This window comes from Emydura macquarii, unplaced genomic scaffold, assembly GCF_026122565.2.
Source record: "Emydura macquarii macquarii isolate MOO-44397 ecotype Brisbane River unplaced genomic scaffold, CSIRO-AGI_Emac_v2 contig_1483, whole genome shotgun sequence".
NCBI classification, from domain to species: Eukaryota; Metazoa; Chordata; order Testudines; family Chelidae; genus Emydura; species Emydura macquarii.
In genome coordinates, this window is record NW_027131620.1 from 15,896,681 (window position 1) to 15,918,099 (window position 21,419).

General features: G+C 38.8%; 1 protein-coding gene across 23 annotated transcripts in view; it reads right to left on the reverse strand.

Annotated features, from left to right (window-relative positions):
* The window catches only part of NCOA3 (nuclear receptor coactivator 3), a 152,570-nt gene that overhangs the window by 19,101 nt on the left and 112,050 nt on the right, over nt 1–21,419 (reverse strand). For 18 of the 23 annotated variants that reach the window (XM_067554294.1, XM_067554287.1, XM_067554293.1 and 15 more), the window contains 10 exons: nt 15,166–15,288; nt 13,165–13,337; nt 11,191–11,291; nt 9,811–9,985; nt 7,348–7,533; nt 6,992–7,093; nt 6,120–6,260; nt 4,513–4,660; nt 3,093–3,481; nt 1,869–2,749 (listed from right to left, as the gene is read on the reverse strand). In XM_067554294.1, the coding sequence (XP_067410395.1) occupies nt 1,869–2,749; nt 3,093–3,481; nt 4,513–4,660; nt 6,120–6,260; nt 6,992–7,093; nt 7,348–7,533; nt 9,811–9,985; nt 11,191–11,291; nt 13,165–13,337; nt 15,166–15,254 (2,385 nt within the window). In that variant the 5' untranslated portion in view covers nt 15,255–15,288. The remainder of the gene's footprint in view (nt 1–1,868; nt 2,750–3,092; nt 3,482–4,512; nt 4,661–6,119; nt 6,261–6,991; nt 7,094–7,347; nt 7,534–9,810; nt 9,986–11,190; nt 11,292–13,164; nt 13,338–15,165; nt 15,289–21,419) is intronic. The other 5 variants (XM_067554300.1, XM_067554299.1, XM_067554298.1 and 2 more) reach the window with 1 other exon arrangement.

The following is a 21,419-nucleotide window of genomic DNA, read 5'->3' on the forward strand; positions in this document are numbered from 1 at the left end:
TGTATTTTGCTTTGTTGGTTTTGGAAAAGCAAAACTTCAGAGAAAAAGTAGATACACAAAAGATTCACCTAAATACAAATATCTCAGGCATCCCAAATTTAGGAGACTTCTCTGCATTAGTCTCAAAAGTACGAATGGTAAATGGAAGCAATAAGGGCATGACTAATTCACAGTCACAATTATTATAATTGCATATGCCAATAACCTAGTGCACCTAATTGATTATTTGCGCACACAATCACAGTAACCACAGGTGCAAAATAGGTACATCTTTTGCATGCCTACCTTTCTCTGAAAATTTATCCCTGAATTACATGTAGTTTCAACAAAATAGAAATATATATTAAATATAATAATAATAATAAATAGAAAGGTAGTTTGCTAGATGATAAGCTTCCCATCCAAGTGTTCAATAATTCTCAAAAATTTAAAGAGGACACATATATAAGCTACATGACAATTAGTAATTGTTTTCATGTATGGTACAGAAAACAACAACTGCACTAAGGTGTTTAGTTTACATCTACCTTCAGTAAGGTGTCACTAAGAAATGTAAAACATTTTTTAAGATATTTGGATGTTTACTGAAAAACTGCCCAATGAATAATCAACATAATTTATATTGCAATAGTTCCCAAAATGTGTGCTAGGCACTGTACAGAAATATAGAAATACACATTTCTTGCCCTGAATTGCTTTACAAGGTCCCCGTGGCTACCCAGAGCACCGCTGACTTCAACAGGGAGTCAGCCCATGTAGAGCAGTTGCAGGATCAGGACCTAAATTCAACTGTTTTCAATTATGGAAGCATCTATTCAGATATATTTAAATATAGTTGAACATTTTGAAATAGTGTTTTAAATTGGGATAAAAAGTAACATTTGAAGACAAAATGTTGCATACATTCAAAGGGTCTGCCTGTATGGAACAATTTAGAAGGATCAGCTTTGGCTAGTATATGTACATATAACTCAAGTAGTTTGTTTGAGGGCACATCCTCCCCAACTTCCTGAAGATTTATTCTTTTTTGTAAGCATCTGAAGTATTGAATAGCACAAGTCAAATAATATATATTCAAAACAGCAAGAGTCCTGTGGCACCTTAAAGACAAACAAATTTATTTGGGCACTTCGTCAGTTTCTGCCCACGAAAGCTTATGCACAAATAAATTTGTTAGTCTTTAAAGTGCCACAAGACTCTCATTGTTTTGCTAAAAACAGACTACATGACTACCCCTCTGGAACTCATCAATATATATTCAGTTATACACTTCCTTTACAGGATTCACCAGCATTATTCTCCTTGCATTTACACCAATGTAAAATCAAGGGCAACGTCACTGGAACCACAGGAATTACATCTGTGTAAATCCAGTGAGAGAGACTAGTGACCTACATTTTTAAACTGAATTGCATATAGAAAAGGATAATCTCCATTTGTGTTCATTCTCTCTTACTTCCTACTGTAGCACCATCAACTAATTTATTGAATCAGTTGGCAACTCCATTTCCATATGACCCATGAAAAGAAATATATGCTATGTAAGAACTGCCTATTTTAAACATTTGATTTTAAATAAAATACACTAAATATACTTAGTCTTAATTGTGTGATAGCTCAACACTAATATTATTCAAAGAAATCCAATATAGCACGTTTTGTTAACTTGAACTACAGTATGTATTGTAATTGTACTTTCTCAACTATCAGAAAACTAAACATACATTTTAATGCTATGTTTACGCAGTACTGTCTTGGAGATGTTTACACATGAAAACATAATGTTCTCCTTTTTGTTTGTTAAATCTAATAAGAAAAATATTGGTGAGTTCATTAACAGAATAGCTGTACCAGTTTAAATACTCTACCTCTTCAGAAGGTTCTGTTTTTATTTTAAGCTCCTTTTCTTGACTTGAAGTAGGAATGGTGGAGCTACTGCATTGTCCCATTTTATTATCCAAACCTTCTATCTTAGGTTTTATTTCTTTTGGAAGTGGGTCCTTTATATCATCCTTGTCTAGCAGGTATCTGAGTAGAGCATTGTTTTCCTTCTTTTTAGGACTCAGTTGTTCCTGTTTAATAGTTCCTTCTCCACAGGGGGCTGTATTGCTGGAGTCATGGTAGGTATCTTTACCAGTAGCTTCAGCTGTGATCTTGGCTACTTCTGCTGGAGAATTACCATTCTGCAACAATTTATGCAAAATCCTGTGCTTCTCTTGTAGCAGGGACCCATGCACATTTGATGAGGAAGAGACCCCTCCAGATGTAGAAGAAGAGACTCCTGAGGGACTTGTAACATTAGTAGAAGATTCTTTACAACCAGAGTCCAATGGTGAGTTTGACAATGTAGAATGCCCTCTCTCATCTGAGGAGCATGTGAGTAACTGAAGGAGCTTTTTATGACCTTTGCTTTCATTTGGTCCCTTTTGACTCTCAGACCCCTCCAGACTTCCTTCTTTACTGTCTTTATCACTAAGGAGGTCCCTGTTGTTTGACTGGCACATGGAACTCTCCACCTGACTTTGTTCACAATACAAGCCAGAAGGGCTTTTTGAGTCCTGGTTGCCCAGTTTACTTTGCTGAGCTATATTCATATTTGGGGAATTATCCAATTTTGGACCCGGTGAGGAAAGCGTTGATAGAAGGGAAGTTCCAACGCCTTCACTAATGGCTTGGAGGGCACTAAGGGAACTGCTAGAGAAGCTGTTGTTGCCAGTGTTGCTAGCAGATCCCATTGGGGAGTGCATACCTGTAATCAGAGATATTACATTACAATTATTATATTACAGAAGTGATCATGTCTACATTTGATTTTGATTTTATTTGCTAGATAAACATTACACACTGAATAAGTCTATTTAAGCATAGACATTAAGAACTGAAATACTGGTAGCAGAACTAAGAAATACTTAGTATTAAATTAATTACTGTACCTTTAAATATATACTTGTGTAAAATACCTAATTTTATTACTTATGGTATAGTGGTTCAGATGTTATAAGACCATAACAATACATTAACAAGAGCAGAACATTCAGATAAAAAGGCGCAAAAAGCAAACTCTAGAGAATATTTTAACAAAAATAAAATACCTGCAACTGGAGAAAACTGGTGCGAACCCATTTTTGGACTCCCTCGATTCCTAGGAGAAATCATTAAGTTCTGTTGGCTGGAAGTCAAGCCAGGACTACCATGTGGTGGGCTACTCATAGTTAACCCATAATTATTGTTCTGATAAGGAGAGGACTGCATTCCTAGTCCAGAGTTGATTGGTCCAATATTACCGGGACCGCCGTATCTAATGCTGTTCATCTGTCCCATTGCACTGGGATCTCCCATGCCATAGTTTCTGTTCTGCATTGGCATGCTCTGGCCCGGTGACATGTTCATAATAGCACCAACAGAATTTGTGCTTCCAGCTGGAGGTGCTCTGAGGTTTTGTCCTGTTGGATTGGGATTTGGTCGATATCCATTCTGTTCTCTGAAAATTCAGCATCCCACCCCACCCCAGAAAAACATTTAAAACTTTTAGGAATCAAGTTCCACATAAAGAGAATTAACAACATTATTAAATAATCACTCAAAAAAAAGCAAGAAAATTCATTAGCTTCATCCACAAAGGTCACACTAAATATGAATCATGGATTGGACACACCGCTCATTCATTCACACATTATAAAGGAGTAAAAGTCATTTCATTTATGGGGGAGCTCAATCTTATTCCACTAAAACATTTTATATCTCTAGCCATTATTTAGCTTTATGTATTTATCATTTTGAACATCATCCTTCTCATATCACTATCTTCCCGAAGCCAATGCATGACATCACTCCACTTGTCACAGAACACTTTAATGTTGCCACAAACAATCCTAACTACTCATTGATCAGCAGCTGGGAGCACTTCTGCAGTGACAAGCACTGACAGACTTCGTCCAAAGTGCTGTTTCAATTAATCTTGCAATCAAGGAGGACAAGCCAAAGTAGATACTATTTAAGGCAAAGTTGGACTTTTTCCTTCTTGAGTGACGTATGGTATATTTTTCGAATTCATTTTCTTTGTCTTTAAATTGGGCTCCAATAAGAAGGTGGCAAAGAAAATAAAGTGTTTGAGTCTTTTTATCTGTCCAAGCTTTATTATTAAGAGTATTCATTCTAGAGGAAAGTGAATAAATAAAATAGCTACCCAGAGGGAAAAATACCAATTAGCTATTATCATAGTGGAATAAGACCTGCTTTAAAGACTTGTTTGGTTTTTGTTAAATATATACATCTACCATAGGTGAGCTCTAAAACAACAATCTTATTCATAACAGAGTGTGACAAATTTTTATTGTGCTTACTATGTTGTTTTCTGCAAAAAAGTTATTCCTTTTTAATTCTACTTTTAGTTTTGATCAGATACTGTATTTTTGTTTTAAAAAATCTTTATATATCTTAAAAATCAATACAAATATCTGTTTTAAAAAGCTACAATATTTAAATCTGCCAGATGAACATTGTTAACTTCACCTTTGAAGAAAGTGGGTGGAGACAAATCCATGACGGTCATTAGTTACTGGATTTCGGAACAGTTTACTCTTTGTTTGTGCTGTCACTATAGTACCATCTGCTAAGGAGAACCGATACAGTGGAGTTTCAGCATGACCCTGTATATAAGCTGTGAAGAAAAACACAATTGCACAGCAATAATCAACTTGTATTTCAGATCCCAAAGACCTAGTAATTTACATAAACTTTATTTTAATTGTTGAACAAAATACTCAGCAGATTCATATGCTGAAAAACTAAATTAAAAAAAAAAAAAAAACAGACATGCACAGGATGGGTATCCAAAGAGGGTGGAGGGGGAAGAGGGTGGAGGGAATCAAAACATAGAATCACAGAAATATAGCATGAAAAGGGACTCAATAGGTCATCTAGTCCAGTCCCTTGCCCTCGAGGCAGGATTACACAATAAGCAGACCATTCTTGACAGGGTGTTTGTCTAACCTGTTCTTAAAACCTCCAGTGATGGAGATTCCACAGCCTCCCTAGGCAATCTGTGCTTTGTTCACATAAATAAATTTATATTCTCTCTATTAAATTAAACTTGCTATGTGTCATACGCAATAAAGTCACTCTAAAAATGGCTGTAGAAACTCAGTCCTTTCATAGCCTATATCACAGAGATCCTAGCTCAGTGTTTAGAACTGGACACTGGGCTGGGCCTTAAGAGATCTGGGATCTATTCCCAGCTCTGCCACCGTCCTTCTGTGTGGCATTGGGCTAGTCATTTTACATCTGTGTGTATCAGTTTTCCATCTGTAAAATGGGGATACTAATATTTAATTCCTTTGTAACACGCTGCATAACACTATGAAATCTATGATCAAAGTAGAAACTAGGTATTATTATTATTATTATTATTATTATTATTATTAATAAACAGATTATTTGGTGTGGAAGGGAAAAGGTTTAAATTCATGTGTAGCTCTTGGATGAATGGGACAAAGGTAAGTAGTGACCAAAAGACATTACCAACTGATGGCTGTTCACAGATAAAATGACTTGATCTCAGAGAAACATGGTGTGTGAGGTAATCTCTTTCACTGGAGCAAGTTCTGTTGGTGAGAGACGAACTTTCGAGCTTACATAGAGCTCTTCTTCAGGTCACAGTCTATTTCATAATAGACAGATCTCCACATTAAAAAACTAGTATATCTGTGGTCACCCTTCTTGACAGAGGCTAACAAATGAACTACCCCTTCTTTGCTAAAAGTGGCCACCCTCTAAGTCAATGTACAGTCATGCAACCAGCTCATTAAGGAAGCATGGCTTAATCTGCTGCTTTCCTGCTGTACTTGTCTTGTGGACAAACAGGAATATCTATCTGGAATATTTAATAAAAACTATCAAACACCAGTGGACATACTTTAACAAGGCAGCTTCTATACGAGGCACTCATACTAGATATGTCACCATTCTTTATTTTCCACTGTTTCAAGACATGGAAAAGCATATACAATAGCAGCGTGTAATGGTTTCTCTCTCTCTCTCTCACATGCGCACACGCGCGCACGCACGCACACAGCAACTAGCAAGAGAGACAGTATACTGAACATTGCAATCTGAGCTACCTTCTTGATAGTGGCGTTTGTTTGACCAGGACTGGCCATCATTATGGCATAAAAACCTCTGAATACACCGACGGATTGTATCTTCAAAGCCAGGTCTCATGGAAGACCGTAATGAGTTTGTGTCTATGTTGACAAGTTTACCTGTCATAGGAATAAAAACAAGATAGTCAAAGAGTCCCTATCATTTTAAATGTAATCCTAATATTAAAATACAGAATAATATTTCAGAAGTCACCAAATATTGTCTATATTAGGTTTCTCTAGTGTACCCATCACTGTAGCATCTGGGCACTGAAGTCAAATTCTAAGTGTCTATCCAAACTTTGCACTTTCACACAGCCTCCCATCCAAGGATCTCGAAGTGCTTTACGAACATAAATTCTGAAGATTCCAGTGAGGTAGGTTATTACCATATTATTTTTACATACAAGGAAATGGAGGCACCCACGAGTTAATGCCAAAGTTCTTAAAACTGTATAATAATTTTGGGTTTCCCTGGTTTTAGGCAACTGCAAGGAGACTAAGGGCATGGTTTGCAGAGATTCTGAACAGCTATGGCTGAAATCAATAGGAGCTGCAGGGGGCTGGAATCTCAAAGAAAAAAAAACTGCCCCAAAATTTGCAGAAATCTTCTCAATGAGTCTTACTTCTAATTATACATCAAAATAATGATTTCTAAAAAGTGTTTTTGAGAGGAAGATGTAAGATAAAAAATTTGAAATATTACCAAGTTAGAGAGGCAACAATATAAGCAGTACTAGTTATTGCAAGTATTAAAATTTATTTGCCATAGTTCACTTTATACAAAACAAAATGAAAAACAACAACAAAGAAGAGCCACCCATAACCTTCATCTCAAGTAGATTTCTCACCTGAAAGGTCATGTCTTGTAATGAAGCTTTCTGGGTTTGTTGAAAATACCCTTTCCACTGTAGTGATGCGACGTGCCACACAAATCATACAGGACTGCAAATCTGCAATAAAGGAATTATTTTCTTCGGTATCCTATTTATTCTATGATTACATTTCTTATGAAGGAGCAGGACTCTTGCAATATTAAGCTAAAGGCATAATAATATGGGAGACAAGAGTTGAGGGTTTTGCATTTAACTCCTAAATCATTCAACATATGTACTTCTGAAACCCCAGGCTTCATACTATAGTTATTTACTACTTAATGTATATTAAGTGTTTTCTCCTATAGAAAAATTGCCACAGGATGTCTTACCTTCCCCTTCTTCCATCATAGCTCTTGGCTGAGATAAAGCAAAACATTGCATGGTTTCGTATCTCTGATGTGAATCTTGGTTGCTGCCCACCTCATCCAAAAGATCAGATGTTTTTACCATCATACGGCAATTAAACGTATGGCTCTTCTGTCTAGGTGTTTCATTGGTCCAAGCAACTCCATTAACTAAAAGAAAATCATAAAAGTTCACATAGATTTTAAAATAAAATTAATTCTTAATTGGCTGATTTTTGAAGCATTCAGTGTTGTTGTAACTGTGTTGGTCCCAGGATATTAGAAAGACAAGGTGGGCAAGGTAAGATATTATCTCACCCACATTTGTTGCTTTGATTCTGCAGCTCAGATACCATAACAATATTTTTAAAAGATTTGTTAAAAGGTCACCATATTGATATTTTGGGGATAGTGTTCTTCACGCCAAATGATAGAACACCATCCTCCCTAAGGTAAGAATATAAGAACAGCCATACTGGGTCAGACCAATGGTATCCTTTCTTCCAACAGTGGCCAATGCCAGGTGTTTCAGAGGGAATGAACAGAACAGGTATCAAGTGATCCATCCCGTCTCCCATTCCTAGCTTCTGGCAAACAGAGGCTAGGGACACTTCACAGCATGGTTTTGCATCCCTGCCTATCCTGGCTAATAGACATTGATGGACCTATCATCCATGAACTTATCTAGTTCTTTTTTGAACCCTGTTATAGTCCTGGCCTTCACAACACCCTCTGGCAAAGAGTTCCATAGATTGACTGTGCATTGTGTGAAGAAATACTTCATTTTGTTTGTTTTAAACCTGCTGCCTATTAATTTCATTTGGTGACCCCTTGTTCTTGTTTTATGGGAAGGAGTAAATAACACTTCCTTATTTACTTTCTCCACACCAGTCATGATTTTATAGATTTCTATCATATGCCTCCAAGTCATCTTTTTGCCAAGCTGAAAAGTCCCATTCTTATTAATCTCTCCTCATCTAGAAGCTGTTCCATACCTCAAATAATTTTTGTTAGCCTTTGCTGTACCTTTTCCAATTCCAATACAGCTTTTTTGAGATGGGGCGACCAGATCTATATGCAGCATTCAAGCCGTGGGCATACCATTGATTTATAAAGAGGCAATATGATATTTTCTGTCTTCTTATCTATCTCTTTCCTAATGATTCCCAACTTTCAGCCGCAATCAAAAGGGAGTAGAAAAGTCATTGCCTTGTCAAAAAAAGCAGGTAGTTTCCATATTGATCCTCTTGGAATCATAAACGTTTTAAGATTTGTTCACCTACTTCAAACCTCAGCTTTCTAGCTACAGTTATGAGATATTAATTGAAACCATACAATCAGCTTTTTGCTGAAAAACTACAGTATTTACATAATTCAGATAGGCAGCTCTGCTTGAAAAGCAAAAGTTCTAAAGCAGGGATTCTCAAACCAGGGCTCATGACCCCTCAGGACGTTATTATGGGGCAGGATCACAAGCCGTCAGCCCCTGCGCATGCCGGTAAGGGTGGCATGACGTTTGGGGGGGGGGGGGGTGTCATCACTTTTGGGGGGAGTCGTCACAGTCTGAAATATTTTCAAAGAGGGTCCCAGCAAAAAAAGTTTTGAGAACCCCTGGTCTAAAGAATTTAACTATTCTGCTTCAAAATGGAGACAAAAACTTCAAAGCTGAATTGTTAACAGATTCCTAGAGCTTCATCATGATGTGGAGAGAACTTATGTAACATTATTTCAGGACTTGTCTTCACGAGGAATTATTCTGGAATAGTTATTTCTGATTAACTCCATATGTGAAAGCTCTTATTCTGGAATAAAAGCACCTTATTCTGAATTAGTTTACTTGAAGTAGATTAAGCAATTTCAGAATAAAGCACTCTTATTCTGGAATAAGAGTGTCCACACATAGAGTTAATTAGGAATAGGTAATCCATGTGAAATTCACACTTCACCTTATTCTGGACTAATTTTCATGTGTAATCAATCCCTTAGCAATAGGCAATCCAGCCTCAAATGCCCATCCTTCTTTCAGTTTATCTGAGTATAGAAACGTACAACTCCATAAACCTAGGCATCTGTGTGCTACAACCACACACCATGAATATCTGCACCTGACTCCTGTTACTTAGTTGTTTATATAATTTCTAGTTTGAAAATAACATTTTAAATACTTAGATCAGGAAGGCATAGACTTAAGCACTAATTCTGGTGGTGGAATTCTATTTTCATCCTTCTGCTAGTCTGCTAATGGCAAAGAATGCAGAATCAAATTTGCAATATTCCTATTAATTTAATTTTAAAAGTTAATATAATAGTCATTTTAAAACTCAAGACAAGTGATAGTTGCACCATAACCGGACAAAATAAATCTCTCTCTGATTAATTGTAGGAAGGTTTGTTATTTGTTTGGGGTTTTTTTTAGAAGCCCAAGAACCTAGGTGAAGACCCTATTACCTGCAGATTTAGGTAAGTTTTTAAGGAAGTCTTTCCGGTCCTCTTCATGCAAGATGCTGTAGACACTTGTATTAACCAAATCCTCTTGTTTATACTGCAGATATTGTGACACATTTTCTGATACAAATACAATGTTCCCATCTCGATTTACTACAAACAGGAAACCATCCAATGCCTAAAAATATATTGCAATGACACATTATACACACACACACAAAACATTAGACTTGTTAAAATAGTTCATTTTTAAAAGTAAGTGGGAAAGAAAGTGTTCTAGTTTAGGAAAAGAATCACTTAACTTTTCTGGTAGAAGAATTAAAGTTTCAGGCTTTCCTTTAAGAGAAACTTTCATACTAAGGAAAGCTTTCAAGTATCAGAAACCCTCTGTTCATTTGTTTTTCCCACTATTGATCTTAACATATTCATAATGAAACATTTTGTTTTTAACTCTTTTGGCCTGGAGACATGATACTAAATCGGTGAAACCTGAAGTCAAAGTCAGGATTATAAATTCACCACAAGATCTTTAAGGAGTAGGAGTGGACTGTGAGGAAAAATAGCCTACTTAAGGACATATTTTCAATAGCAATGAAGGACATAAAGGAAGAGAGACTCTCCACTTTTTTAAAAATCAGTGTACTCACTCCCAAATCAGAAACAGCATTTGAATATCTAAGACAGTTAGCTTTGAAAGTTCTTCATAACTGACTCAAAATTGCAGCCTACAACATACTCAACTATTTTGTGTACTAAGCAGTAGGACTGGTTTGCCTTTTTACTGGTTTTTAGAACTCAAAGTATGTTACCTAAGTGATTCTTATGTAATTTGGAGTTTCAAGACACTAGGACAGCAGCAAATTGATCTACAGCACTCAGGTGTTGATCCTAAGAAGCACCACGTTGCACCTGTAACTCCCTCTCAAGATAATCGGAGTTCAGATGCTCACTGCTTCTCAGAATCAGACCCCCTGGTCTGTACAGACCATCATCAAGCTATGAAAGTGGGCCACAGTCCTTGATGGTCATTTCCTGAAGTAAAGAGGGAAAAAAAAACCCTTAAATACGGAGCCTAGTCAATGTAATCTTATTGGCCATTTACCAGGATTACTACCAAAAAAACAAACAACACCCCAGCATGCTATAGCGGACTCAAATACCATCTGATTTTGAATCCTTCTAGACTGTTTCAGCAGAATTGAGAAAAAACTTTTTTTTTTTTAGTCCATTTAAATCAATTTTCTCCATTGCCCTTGCACACTCGTTTGTTACTGTAGGACTGCTGGCATTTCTCAATGTTGTAATCCTCTCACATAACCTACTGCTTAAGAATATGCAATATCAGTCCCCATTTGGTTTTACTAGGGCATCGTTTACACTTGCCTGTAGTAAAAGAGGCCCCAATGAATCCTTATCAATAACCCCTTGACCTGTAGAAGATACATCAGCCTTCTGTACATCATCATCACTGGATACTGTTTTTCCTAAAATCAAAAGACAAGTTTTCAAAAAGGCACCATTTTGTATTTGGAAGAATAGAAATATTTTTCAAGTTATGTGCTGAATTCTAGGAAGCCTGAGAATAAGCAGTGAAGCTGTAAATGGAATAAAGTAATTAATGTTACAATTATATGCACAGAGGGAGCACGACACTTTTTTATAATGTTAGAACTTTGGGCAGGGGTTGTGTTTTCCTGTGTGTTTTGAAAGCATCTAGCAAATTTTAGATTCTGCAACACCACGCCCACAAACAGTTTCCATGACAAAACTTCTTCCATTGGGAAGATGATTGCTTTATGAAATGACTGTCCTTTGGTGACTTCTGGTTGGCTAGCACAAACTTCTAAATCTAATGAAAATCTTCTCAATTCTTCCCTTCTTCCTCTACAACCATGCAGAAGATAAACATTTTAAATCATGTTAAGACCTAATTTGGTCTTTAGTTTAGAAAATAATCCAACTTAATATGCAGAATGTATGGTTTTCTCATTTAATTGTATTCTTGGATCTAAATCAAAATACAAGACCAGAAACAAATTCTCATTTAGAGCTTCTGCACATTATTTAATCATATATGATGCCAATAATTAAAACCCTTTTTCAGCAATTATAAACTAAAATGCACTGAAGAAAAAGTAGACAAGGGAAAACAAACCATACAGTAAAGTAATTGAAAATAAGCAGTAATCTCGATTACTGAGACACCTGCTGGCTGTTTAAGCAGATCACAAGAGGAGTTTAATGTACCAAAGAAAGATTATCAAGCAGTCAAGTGTACAATAAAGTGGGAATATTGCCACTGGAAAATTACTTCTAAAATAGCAATTAAGGATACTTTAAAAAATAGAAATATGTTCCAAACATAGCAGACAAAGCAGAATTTGGAAGTTTATCATACCAGATAAAATGTGTGGAATATACAAGCAGGCATCTAACAATTTACTACTGAATGGAAACTCACTGAACTGATGTATAATCTACACTAATTTTTTTGAAGTCACTTCTAACAGCGCATGCGTACAACTACCAGAGGTTTAGTGGGAAACAGTAAATTTGTCAATAATATTTGCCTGATTTGTTTAAAAAATTACTATTGTTACAAGTAAAACTTAAGGTTACTGTAACTGTAAGACATCAGCAAATACACGTTCCTCTATTTTTTCCCCATTTTATTCTGCACTTGAATACATTCTGTGTATGGTTAATGGCACTATTTAATTGATCACCATTGTCAGCTAGTTGTAGTCTAAGTGTATTGAACCTCAGTTATTTTCTCCTGCTGAAAATGCTCTCAAACATCAAAAGGGGAGCAGAAAAGACACTTCAAAAATTTAACATGAATTTTAAGAAAAATAAATAATTTTAAAAATTCAGGACATAGCACTGAAAGGGTACTCTAAGAAACTGAGGCTTTTTTTTTTTTTTAATAAATTAATGTCAAACAATCCAACTTGGCAGTGAACCTTTAATTGATAGGCAGCAGATGATTTCTTCACTCCCATGGGCAACTAGTCCATCTATGTTTTGAAGAACAACGCTTTACGAGCTATTTTAAGCTTCTATTTGCTTGTTGAAGTAGTTTAAAGAAACGGTGTACTTTGAATCCCCAAGTAGTTTAGGCCCTGATTCAGGAAAGCTTCCCTATTCATAAAGGGTGTGAAGCACTTGTTTAACTTTTAATATTGTGTTTAAATTCCACTAAGCACATGCTTAAATCTATCCCTGTTCAAGCCTTATTCCCTATTTAGCAGTTAGCAATTCCATTGTATTGTCTCAGCAACTAAATATTGTTCTGGAGAGAAACTGCTTCCTGATAGGAAACCAAATATTTTTCCCTAAGACTTGAGAAATCCTTACCTTGTTCCTTTATCTGTCGGATCTGTCTTACAGTTTCCTTTAAAATTGCACATTTATCTGGTTTGACATTGAAATTGTCAATGTCACTCAGATTAGCAGATATCAGTTCAGCTAGCTCCTCAATATATTTGCTTTCCTGCTCACGTCGGCGCTTCTCGCCACTGCAAGTCAGGCTAGGAACAAGAAGCAGCATTTAATGTACATAAAATTTGAGCAAAACAAGAACAATGATCACACTGTCACCTTTGATGCACTTCAGTTCAGATAGCACTTATCTCCTAAATTTAGCTAGCAGACATTCATCTAGTCAACTTAAACCTGTAGGTTTTTACAGAACCATAAAAAGAAATATTTCTTCAGAGATTGACAAGATTATTATTCCAAGAATGCTGTGGTTATTTTCATACTGAATTTAGTGAAAAGTCCAACTGATTATTACAAAATTAATGTATTAGTACTATAAATTCATTTTAACATGGAAAAAATGCAGCACTGTTTATATCTTATTGGCCAAGTGAAACAAAGTCTAACATCTAATTCAATGGCAGTTCTCTGTTAGTAACACAATAACTTCGGAACACTGCAACCAACAATTCCAGAATTTCAGGAACTGTTCTAGACACCAGTGGGCACAAGCCTATTTGTTATAAGGCAGATCAAAACACCAGAAAAAAGTTTGATTCACAGGAAAATCAGGGCCTCCAGACTGAATGTTGTTGCAGGCAGAGGAATCTCTTTGCTGCCCCTGGTGGCTGTCAACACATATCAGAGGCAGCATCTTAACTTGCTGCATAGGGATAGCGTGTAGACTAGATTTTCACAGAAATAAGAGAGCCTTACAGGGAGCAGGGAGGACCATGTTGACTGGGTGTGGAAGTAGAGTTCTGGAGGACAGTAGAGATGGGGAAGGGAAAGCAGGAATCTAGGGATGCAAGAGAGAGGAAAAGGGGACAGTGAGGAGGAGTTTGTTCCCTGGAGAGGGAGGAACGCATATGGGAAAGGAAAAATAGGGACTTGGTGTGTGCGCACCAGGAACCGAGAACAGGGGGGAATGGAGATTTTTTTTTTTTTTTTTGGGGGGGGGGGGGGGGAGTGGGAGAGGAGGAGGAGAAGGGAAAGGAGGAAATACATAAACCCTGCCATGGGAAGAAGGAGGCACAAAGAGAACCCAGCATGGGAGAGAGAATGCAGGACTCTGGTATGGGGGCACATACACAGACTGACATAGGGAGAAGAGGGAATGAGGGGCACAGAGACCCAGACATGGGAGGAAAAGGGGGAAATGGGAGTGCACACAGAGCCTCTGCCATGGGGGAGGGATTGGGCACACACTGAGCCCACAGTATGGGAACGGTGAATGGGTCCAATGACAGGGAGGAGAAGAGCATACACCGAGCACATTGGCATATGGGATTACAGGAAACATACAGAGCTCCTGGCATGAGGGTAAAGATGGAAGGACTTGCAAGGAGTCCCTGAAATAGAAAGGACATGCTAGGGTGGTGGATAGGGAACTTGAGGGGCAAGAATGGATGTGTGTAAGGAGCCTGTGGTGGGTGTAAGAAGCTTAGCCTACAGAAGCTACAAAATGTGCAACCCCCTTAGCGCTATTATAAAACCTATGAAACATTACTAAAAACAGAAATTTAAGTAACTTGAAGATACACTGCCTTAAAATGATGTTAAATAGCAATTGTGATTTTTGAAATTATACAATTTAGTTTCCTCTACAGATTTTATATTTTAAGGCCCCGCTCCCGCAAACACTTATGCATGTACTTAACTTGACTACCATGAGTAGTCCCATTGAAATCAGTGGGACTAGTAAAGTTAAGCCTTCCACATACAGGAGCAAGACCTAAAGGATTTTATCAACTGAGTATAAATGATTAGCAAAACACTGTTAATATTAATTTAAATTAAAAAACTTAAAAACAAACTCTGCACTATTTATAACGTGAAAAATCTAATAAAAACAGTGAGGAAAATGGTATACTGTACCCTGGTCCTGGAGCATCACAGGGCAATGGCTTGCGTTTCCTTGACTCATTGGTCAAGCTGTCCAAGGAGTTTTCTCCTAATCCACTCATCTTGACTGAGCAACAACTGAGTTTACATCAGCAACTGAAATATTTAAAAAAAAAAAAAAATTGATGACACTCTCTCTCAAGATAGGATTTCAAACAATTAAAACAAATTGTTTTATAGTATTCTTAATCCATTTTAGAGTGAGACTATCTAAAGAAGCAGCAAGTCATAATTTACACCAGCCCTGCAAAATTTTAGTCATGCAGGATTCATGATTTTGGGGGGATCGATGTCTAATATATTGCTTTAACTATGAATCACCATGGTGATTGGAGTAAAAGATGTGAGTAGGTTTTGTACATGAGATGGCAAATTTTCATGATAATTTGTAAAAATGAACTACTCGCTTGTAACAAGTTCTTTAAGGTAACTCACCTACAGAGATTCACACTCTTGGCAAATGCCGATAATGTCCTCTTTTTTACTGGAACCCTTGAAAACTTTGGCCTCTGAAGCTATGTGCCCACTACCTCATGAAACTGAGTTCAGGCCTAAGACCATGCAAAAAGCCATGGCTATGCCTTACCCTTGAGTTTCTTTTTAAAGAATGAGGATGGAAGGTGAGTCAAATGAATCTCTGCAGACAATCATCTGAAAGGCCTCCAGCTATAGACAAGTAATTCACACACAGATCCTTACTCCTCGGAGTTTGGTAAGCAGAATGACTTTTATCAAACTCCCAAGACTGTGGATCTGTATGTGCAATTAAATCAATTTTCAGTCATGCCAGTTTACATTGCCTACATAATAAGCTAACAAGAAACAAAAGCTAACAACAGTACAACAGAAAGCAGCTGTAGGAAGCAGGAGGGAATCCAACAAGGTGCTTTGGTGGCTGGAAAGATGTAAAGGCAGAGCAGCAAGTTGCATCTTTCACAGTTTTATTTTGAGTCTCCCAATATTTATTTTATTTAAAGCCTCTGTTCTTAAAGGGAAGTAGGAGATTCTCAGGTTTCATTTAAAAAAAATTTCTGGTCCTCATGGTTCCTAAGACAAGCTTGAAAATGTGACCTGAATGGACCCTAAGGCTCAAAAATCATTCATACTTAGTTCCAGAGGGGTAGCCATGTTAGTCTGTTTTTAGCAAAACAACAAGAGTTCTGTGGCATCTTGAAGACTAACAAATTTATTTGGGCATAAGCTTTCGTGGGCAGAAACCCACTTCGGGCATCTGACAAAGTGGGTTTCTGCCCAGGAAAGCTTATGCCCAAATAAATGTGTTAGTCTTTAAGGTGCCACAGGATTCTCGTTGTTTTGCATTCATACTTAGGTTTAGTTAGTCAGGCTTAAAAATCATTTTTGAATGTCTAGTTCTGGCAGCTTTTTGTATGCTCTTGGGCCCAAATGATTGGTGCTGTGATGGAGCAGGAGGACAGCCACAATGGCCAAAGCTTTCTAGAGAGCTTTGACAAATTTGTGCATGTGCAAGCATATCCCAAGTGGGTGAATCTGTACAGGGAATAATCAGAGAACCATTTTCACTACAGTATTGTGACAGAGCGAAGTTCCACAACTTGACTACTTTCAGTTCCTCCTATATACGTGCATACATAAATATATCTGTATATGTTGTGTACACACACCGACACAAAAAGAGGTGTGTTGCATGGGTACCAAGTCACTCTAACTTCACAGAGGCCAGATGAAAGAACATAGAGAAGAGCCTCATCTGCAACCTGAGGATCACATAGAAACCCTTATTGCCTCAGAAACACCCACTTTATGCCCAGACCCTGCACTCCTACAAGTAAGGAACAAGCATGTGTGATGTGGTCAAATTATTGCCAAGAAAAAGATACTGTAGATCACTGCACATACTCAGATGCAACATACTTTCTAGGCATTATATAACCAGAGCAGCATACACAATTCATATTTAAAAAAAGAAAAATCTCCCAGATCTGTACCACTTGTTAGAAGAATCTAAGCTATAAAAATATATCGAACAGAATCAACAACTTCAGCAACAGATGCATAAAATATCACTGTCCAGATAGAAAAGTTACCACGATTGTTACATACCCTTCTGTCTTTGGCCATTAAATCAGTCTTAATTAATTAGTGTTTTCCAGGGAGCAATTAGAAAGTTACACTCAGAGCTGCTAACTAAGAAATGCCTTTAGATTAAAAAGTAATTTTTTGCTGATAGAACACTGAATCATTAAATAGCTATGCTAACCACAGGCAGAAACATGTTTTTAAAATATTCTCCAAGACAAATTCTAATGTTTGTCAACAAATCACAAATTCTTGCAATCACATATTCTATAAAAACAGTTACTTTCCTGTACAGTAACTGTTGTTCTTCGAGATGTGTTGTGCACATATACATTTCACTCAAGGTGTGTGTCCATCCAGCACTCAAGTCAAAAACATTTCCCAGCAGTACTACTAGGCAGTGCATGCTCTCCTCATGCTGTCAGTTGAGGGCATAAAAAGTTGTATTGTTGCCACCTCCCTCTCCATTATGCCGCACTGCTATATGTAATGTCCAAATTAGCAGAAAGGTGGGAGAGTAAGGAAACATATGTGCACAACACATCTCAAGGAACAAGTCAGGTAAGTAAACTTTTTTTTCCTCCCTTCAAGTGATTGTGCACATACACATTCCACTGCAGGTGACTCATCATTACAAGTGGAGGGACTTTGGATCATCTGACAGGGACTGTAACACTGATATGCCAAAATTGGCAGAGTCAGGAGTGGCTTCAGTGACTGTCTAATGTGCAGAAAAGTAAGCACAGATGCCCACATCACTGCCTTGCAGATATCAATTATAAGAACATTGTTCAAAAAGGCTGATGAAATGGATGGAGCCCTGGTGGAGTGAACCGTTACTCTCTTTCATTAGGTGAACTTTAAGATGAAAGTCCATCTGTTTTTAGTTCTGGTGGTGAAGGAAGTACAAACAAGATATTTGTCTCTCACATGGCCCTCAGCCAGATAAATCAAACAGCTTGTGCCTATCTGTGATGAGGGAAACAAAGTCCTTCACATGGCGCACTGCTTAAAACCTGGGGAGCTTTTCCATAATAAATCCTCCAGTTAACTACTAAAATAAACTGGTTAACTATTTATAACTGTTCTTCCAGACGTGATGCAGATGTGTATTCCATGTGGGTATGTACGCACCTCACACATCGGAGAACTTTGGCTAGCAGTACCTATAGAGGCGGCATTGATGTTCTACAGCCATAGCCCCTCCCCTGACTGTATAAGGGCGCTCCCTCAATTCCTTTGCATCAAGTATCAGGAGTACAGGAATATAGCTTCTGATACAAAGTGGATGGAGGGCAGGTCATGAAATACATATCTGCACCACATCTGAACGAACAACCGTTACCTGTAGGTAATCAGTACTTGCAGGATGAGGGATTTGAGTCTGTTTAAAGGACTAAAGGATTGCCTTCCCAAAGCTTGCATCCGATCTGGATTCAGCAATAATGGCACAGTGGTTTGCAAAAGCATGCACAGAGGACCAAGTAGCTGCCTTGCAAACGTCCAATATAAGACTGTCATTCAGAAACGCCATTGACATCACTTGAGCTCTCATAGAATGAGGTCAGATCCCTTGAGGTGGTGTAGGTTGGGCCACTTCATATGCTGTTGTGAAAGTTACCCTCCTGGAGATTGTTTGTGCAGATACCAACCCAGAACCAGAGGACCTCCGTCTTTTGGATCTATGGCTGTTTCTGGGGTAGTCCAGCTGTCATATAGGAAGGGAGGATTGTCTGAAAGAATGCTGTGAGTGGTATTCGTATTGTGGCTGCTGACTGCTATACTGGCATCTCTTTATGGCCAGAGCATATACTCCCAAAGCATGCAAACTAGCTCGGGAGTCTTTAAAAACATGCAAGGTCTCATCAGTCTTTTCTGACAACAAAACCTGACCAACAAACCTTAAGTCCTCAAAGGTCTGCTGCATATTGGGTGCAATGCCCAAATTTTGCAGCTATGACACCTCTTTATGGTCACAGTCACTGCCATAATTATGGCCATAGCATCCACTACATCCAGAGCTGACTGCGATGAGGTCTTGGCTATAATATGGCCTTCCCTGATGAATGTAATAAAAATTTCCCTGGTGGGTTCTAGCAGCTTGTCTGAAAATTTAGACATAGCCTATCCATTGACAGTCATATTGAGAGCAACGCCTGCTAGTTCGTGATGTGTATTTGCAGGGAAGAGGAGGTATATATCTTCTTCCCCATTAAGACCATTCTTTAGTATTCTTTGTCCTTTGTGTGGACTTATATCTGCCCTTTTCAGCCCTTGCTTTTGCTGCAGTCACCTCCAGGAAGTTAGGGGGCCGGGTACAAGTAGAAACCCTCAAACCCTTGCATGGAAATAAAGTACTGTTTCTCCAAATGCTTAGCCATAGGGGACAACAAAGTTGGGGTATTCCAGAAGGCCTTTGCAAGCTCCAGGAGAGCCTCTTTTATCAGAAGCACTAATCTCCTTGGAGCAGATGGTTGGAGAATATCCATCAGCTTATACATATTCTTCTGCAGGAATTCCTCCTGGACACCAAAAGTAGTTACCATATGCCCCAAGATGTCCTGATACACCTTAAAGTCCTTGGACATTGAAGAAGGGGAAGATTCAGGCACAGTACAGTCACCAGGGTGGATGAAGAGGCAGTTTGCACCACATGATCCCCTGGTTAAAAACTAACAAGTCCAAGAGGAAGGTACTCAGTGGTTACTTGCAGCTGACAGGAGCAGGTTGTGAAGCAGGATCTCAGGGACCAAGGAGCATCCTAGGGATTCCCAGGGGCATATGGATAAAACACTGGTGGCCAGTAGGCACTGGGCCAAAAGCCCTGCTCCAATTGTGGGACAGATGCAATTTTGGCACTGATAGTGATCCGAGGATGATCTCTGGTACCTATCTGACAAGGATGATGACCCTGACCTGTGTCTGAGGAAACCCAAAGGTTCTCTGGTGACAATGAGGGAGTCAGATCTGATGCGGCAAACAATCAATTAGACTTGTCTGAAGCCCAAAAAGGAGGTGGCATCAGTGCTGAAGAGGATTGGGGAATTGGCACCAGAGACACTGAATGAGACACTCCCATCCAGTACTGGGAGAGGTGTCAGTAGCAAGGCTGATACCAAACTCGATGATGGGATCTGCCACCAAGACAATGACTATGCTGAAGGATGCACCAGGATTGAGGGAGCCTTCCGTGGCGGGCCAAGCCTCAACTCCATAGTCTACAGACCAGGCAGTGCTGACAGAGCTGGTGGATCTACAACATGGCCAGAAGGTGTCATCAGCACAATAGAGGATGAGTCAGTAGAAGGTGTAGCACCAAAGAAAGAGCAGATAGTCCAGGATAGAGAGGAAAAGCAGGTCTGATGCCAAGCAGGTCTGGTGCTGCTTCATATGCTGTCAGCATGGAGATGGTTGGTGCTGGTGCCAACATCGGTAATGGACTCAGCAGACACCCTAGGGCTGGAACCGAAGTTGACGACCCTCATTGCTCCTGGTGTGGTACTGAGGAGTGGTTGGACAGACGTGCTCCATCTGGTGCACCGGAGGATGTATGGTGCTGGGCAGCATTCCTCCTAGAAGAGGAAGAGGAGTCTCCCCAAGCCCTGGAATGGTCCTAACTCATTTAATGGGACCTCTTCTTCACTGCACCAGAGGAGGGTGAATGACCCCTCTTCCTCTGGGGTGGAACATCAGAGCCCAAGCACAGAGTGGCATCACTTGCTGGATCCATAGGCAACCACTGGTCAGAGGGTCTTGGTGCCAAAGCAGGCTTCAAGACCTGCTCCAGAAGATGCTGCTTCAACCCCAAGTCTCTTGCCACCTGAGTTCTCTCGAGAAACAACTTGCATATGGAACACCTCTCTTTAATGTGTTCCTCTCCAAGATACATTGGGGATAGCATGGGGATTGTTTCTGGGGATAGTCACTATACATGATGGACAATGCTTGAACCCTGGCGAAGGCATCACACAGGGCATCCAATTACTCTAACACTTAGGTTTAGTTTAAGGTCCTACTACTATGATACACAAGAAAAGTTCTCAGAAAACAGAGCAAAACTGTGAGTTGAAGACACCACACAGAGCTCCAACTCTAGCTAAGGGCAGTGAGCAGAAACTCAAGGGATTGGGGCAGCACTGCCCTTACTTGGCCAAGGGAGGGTTATGGTC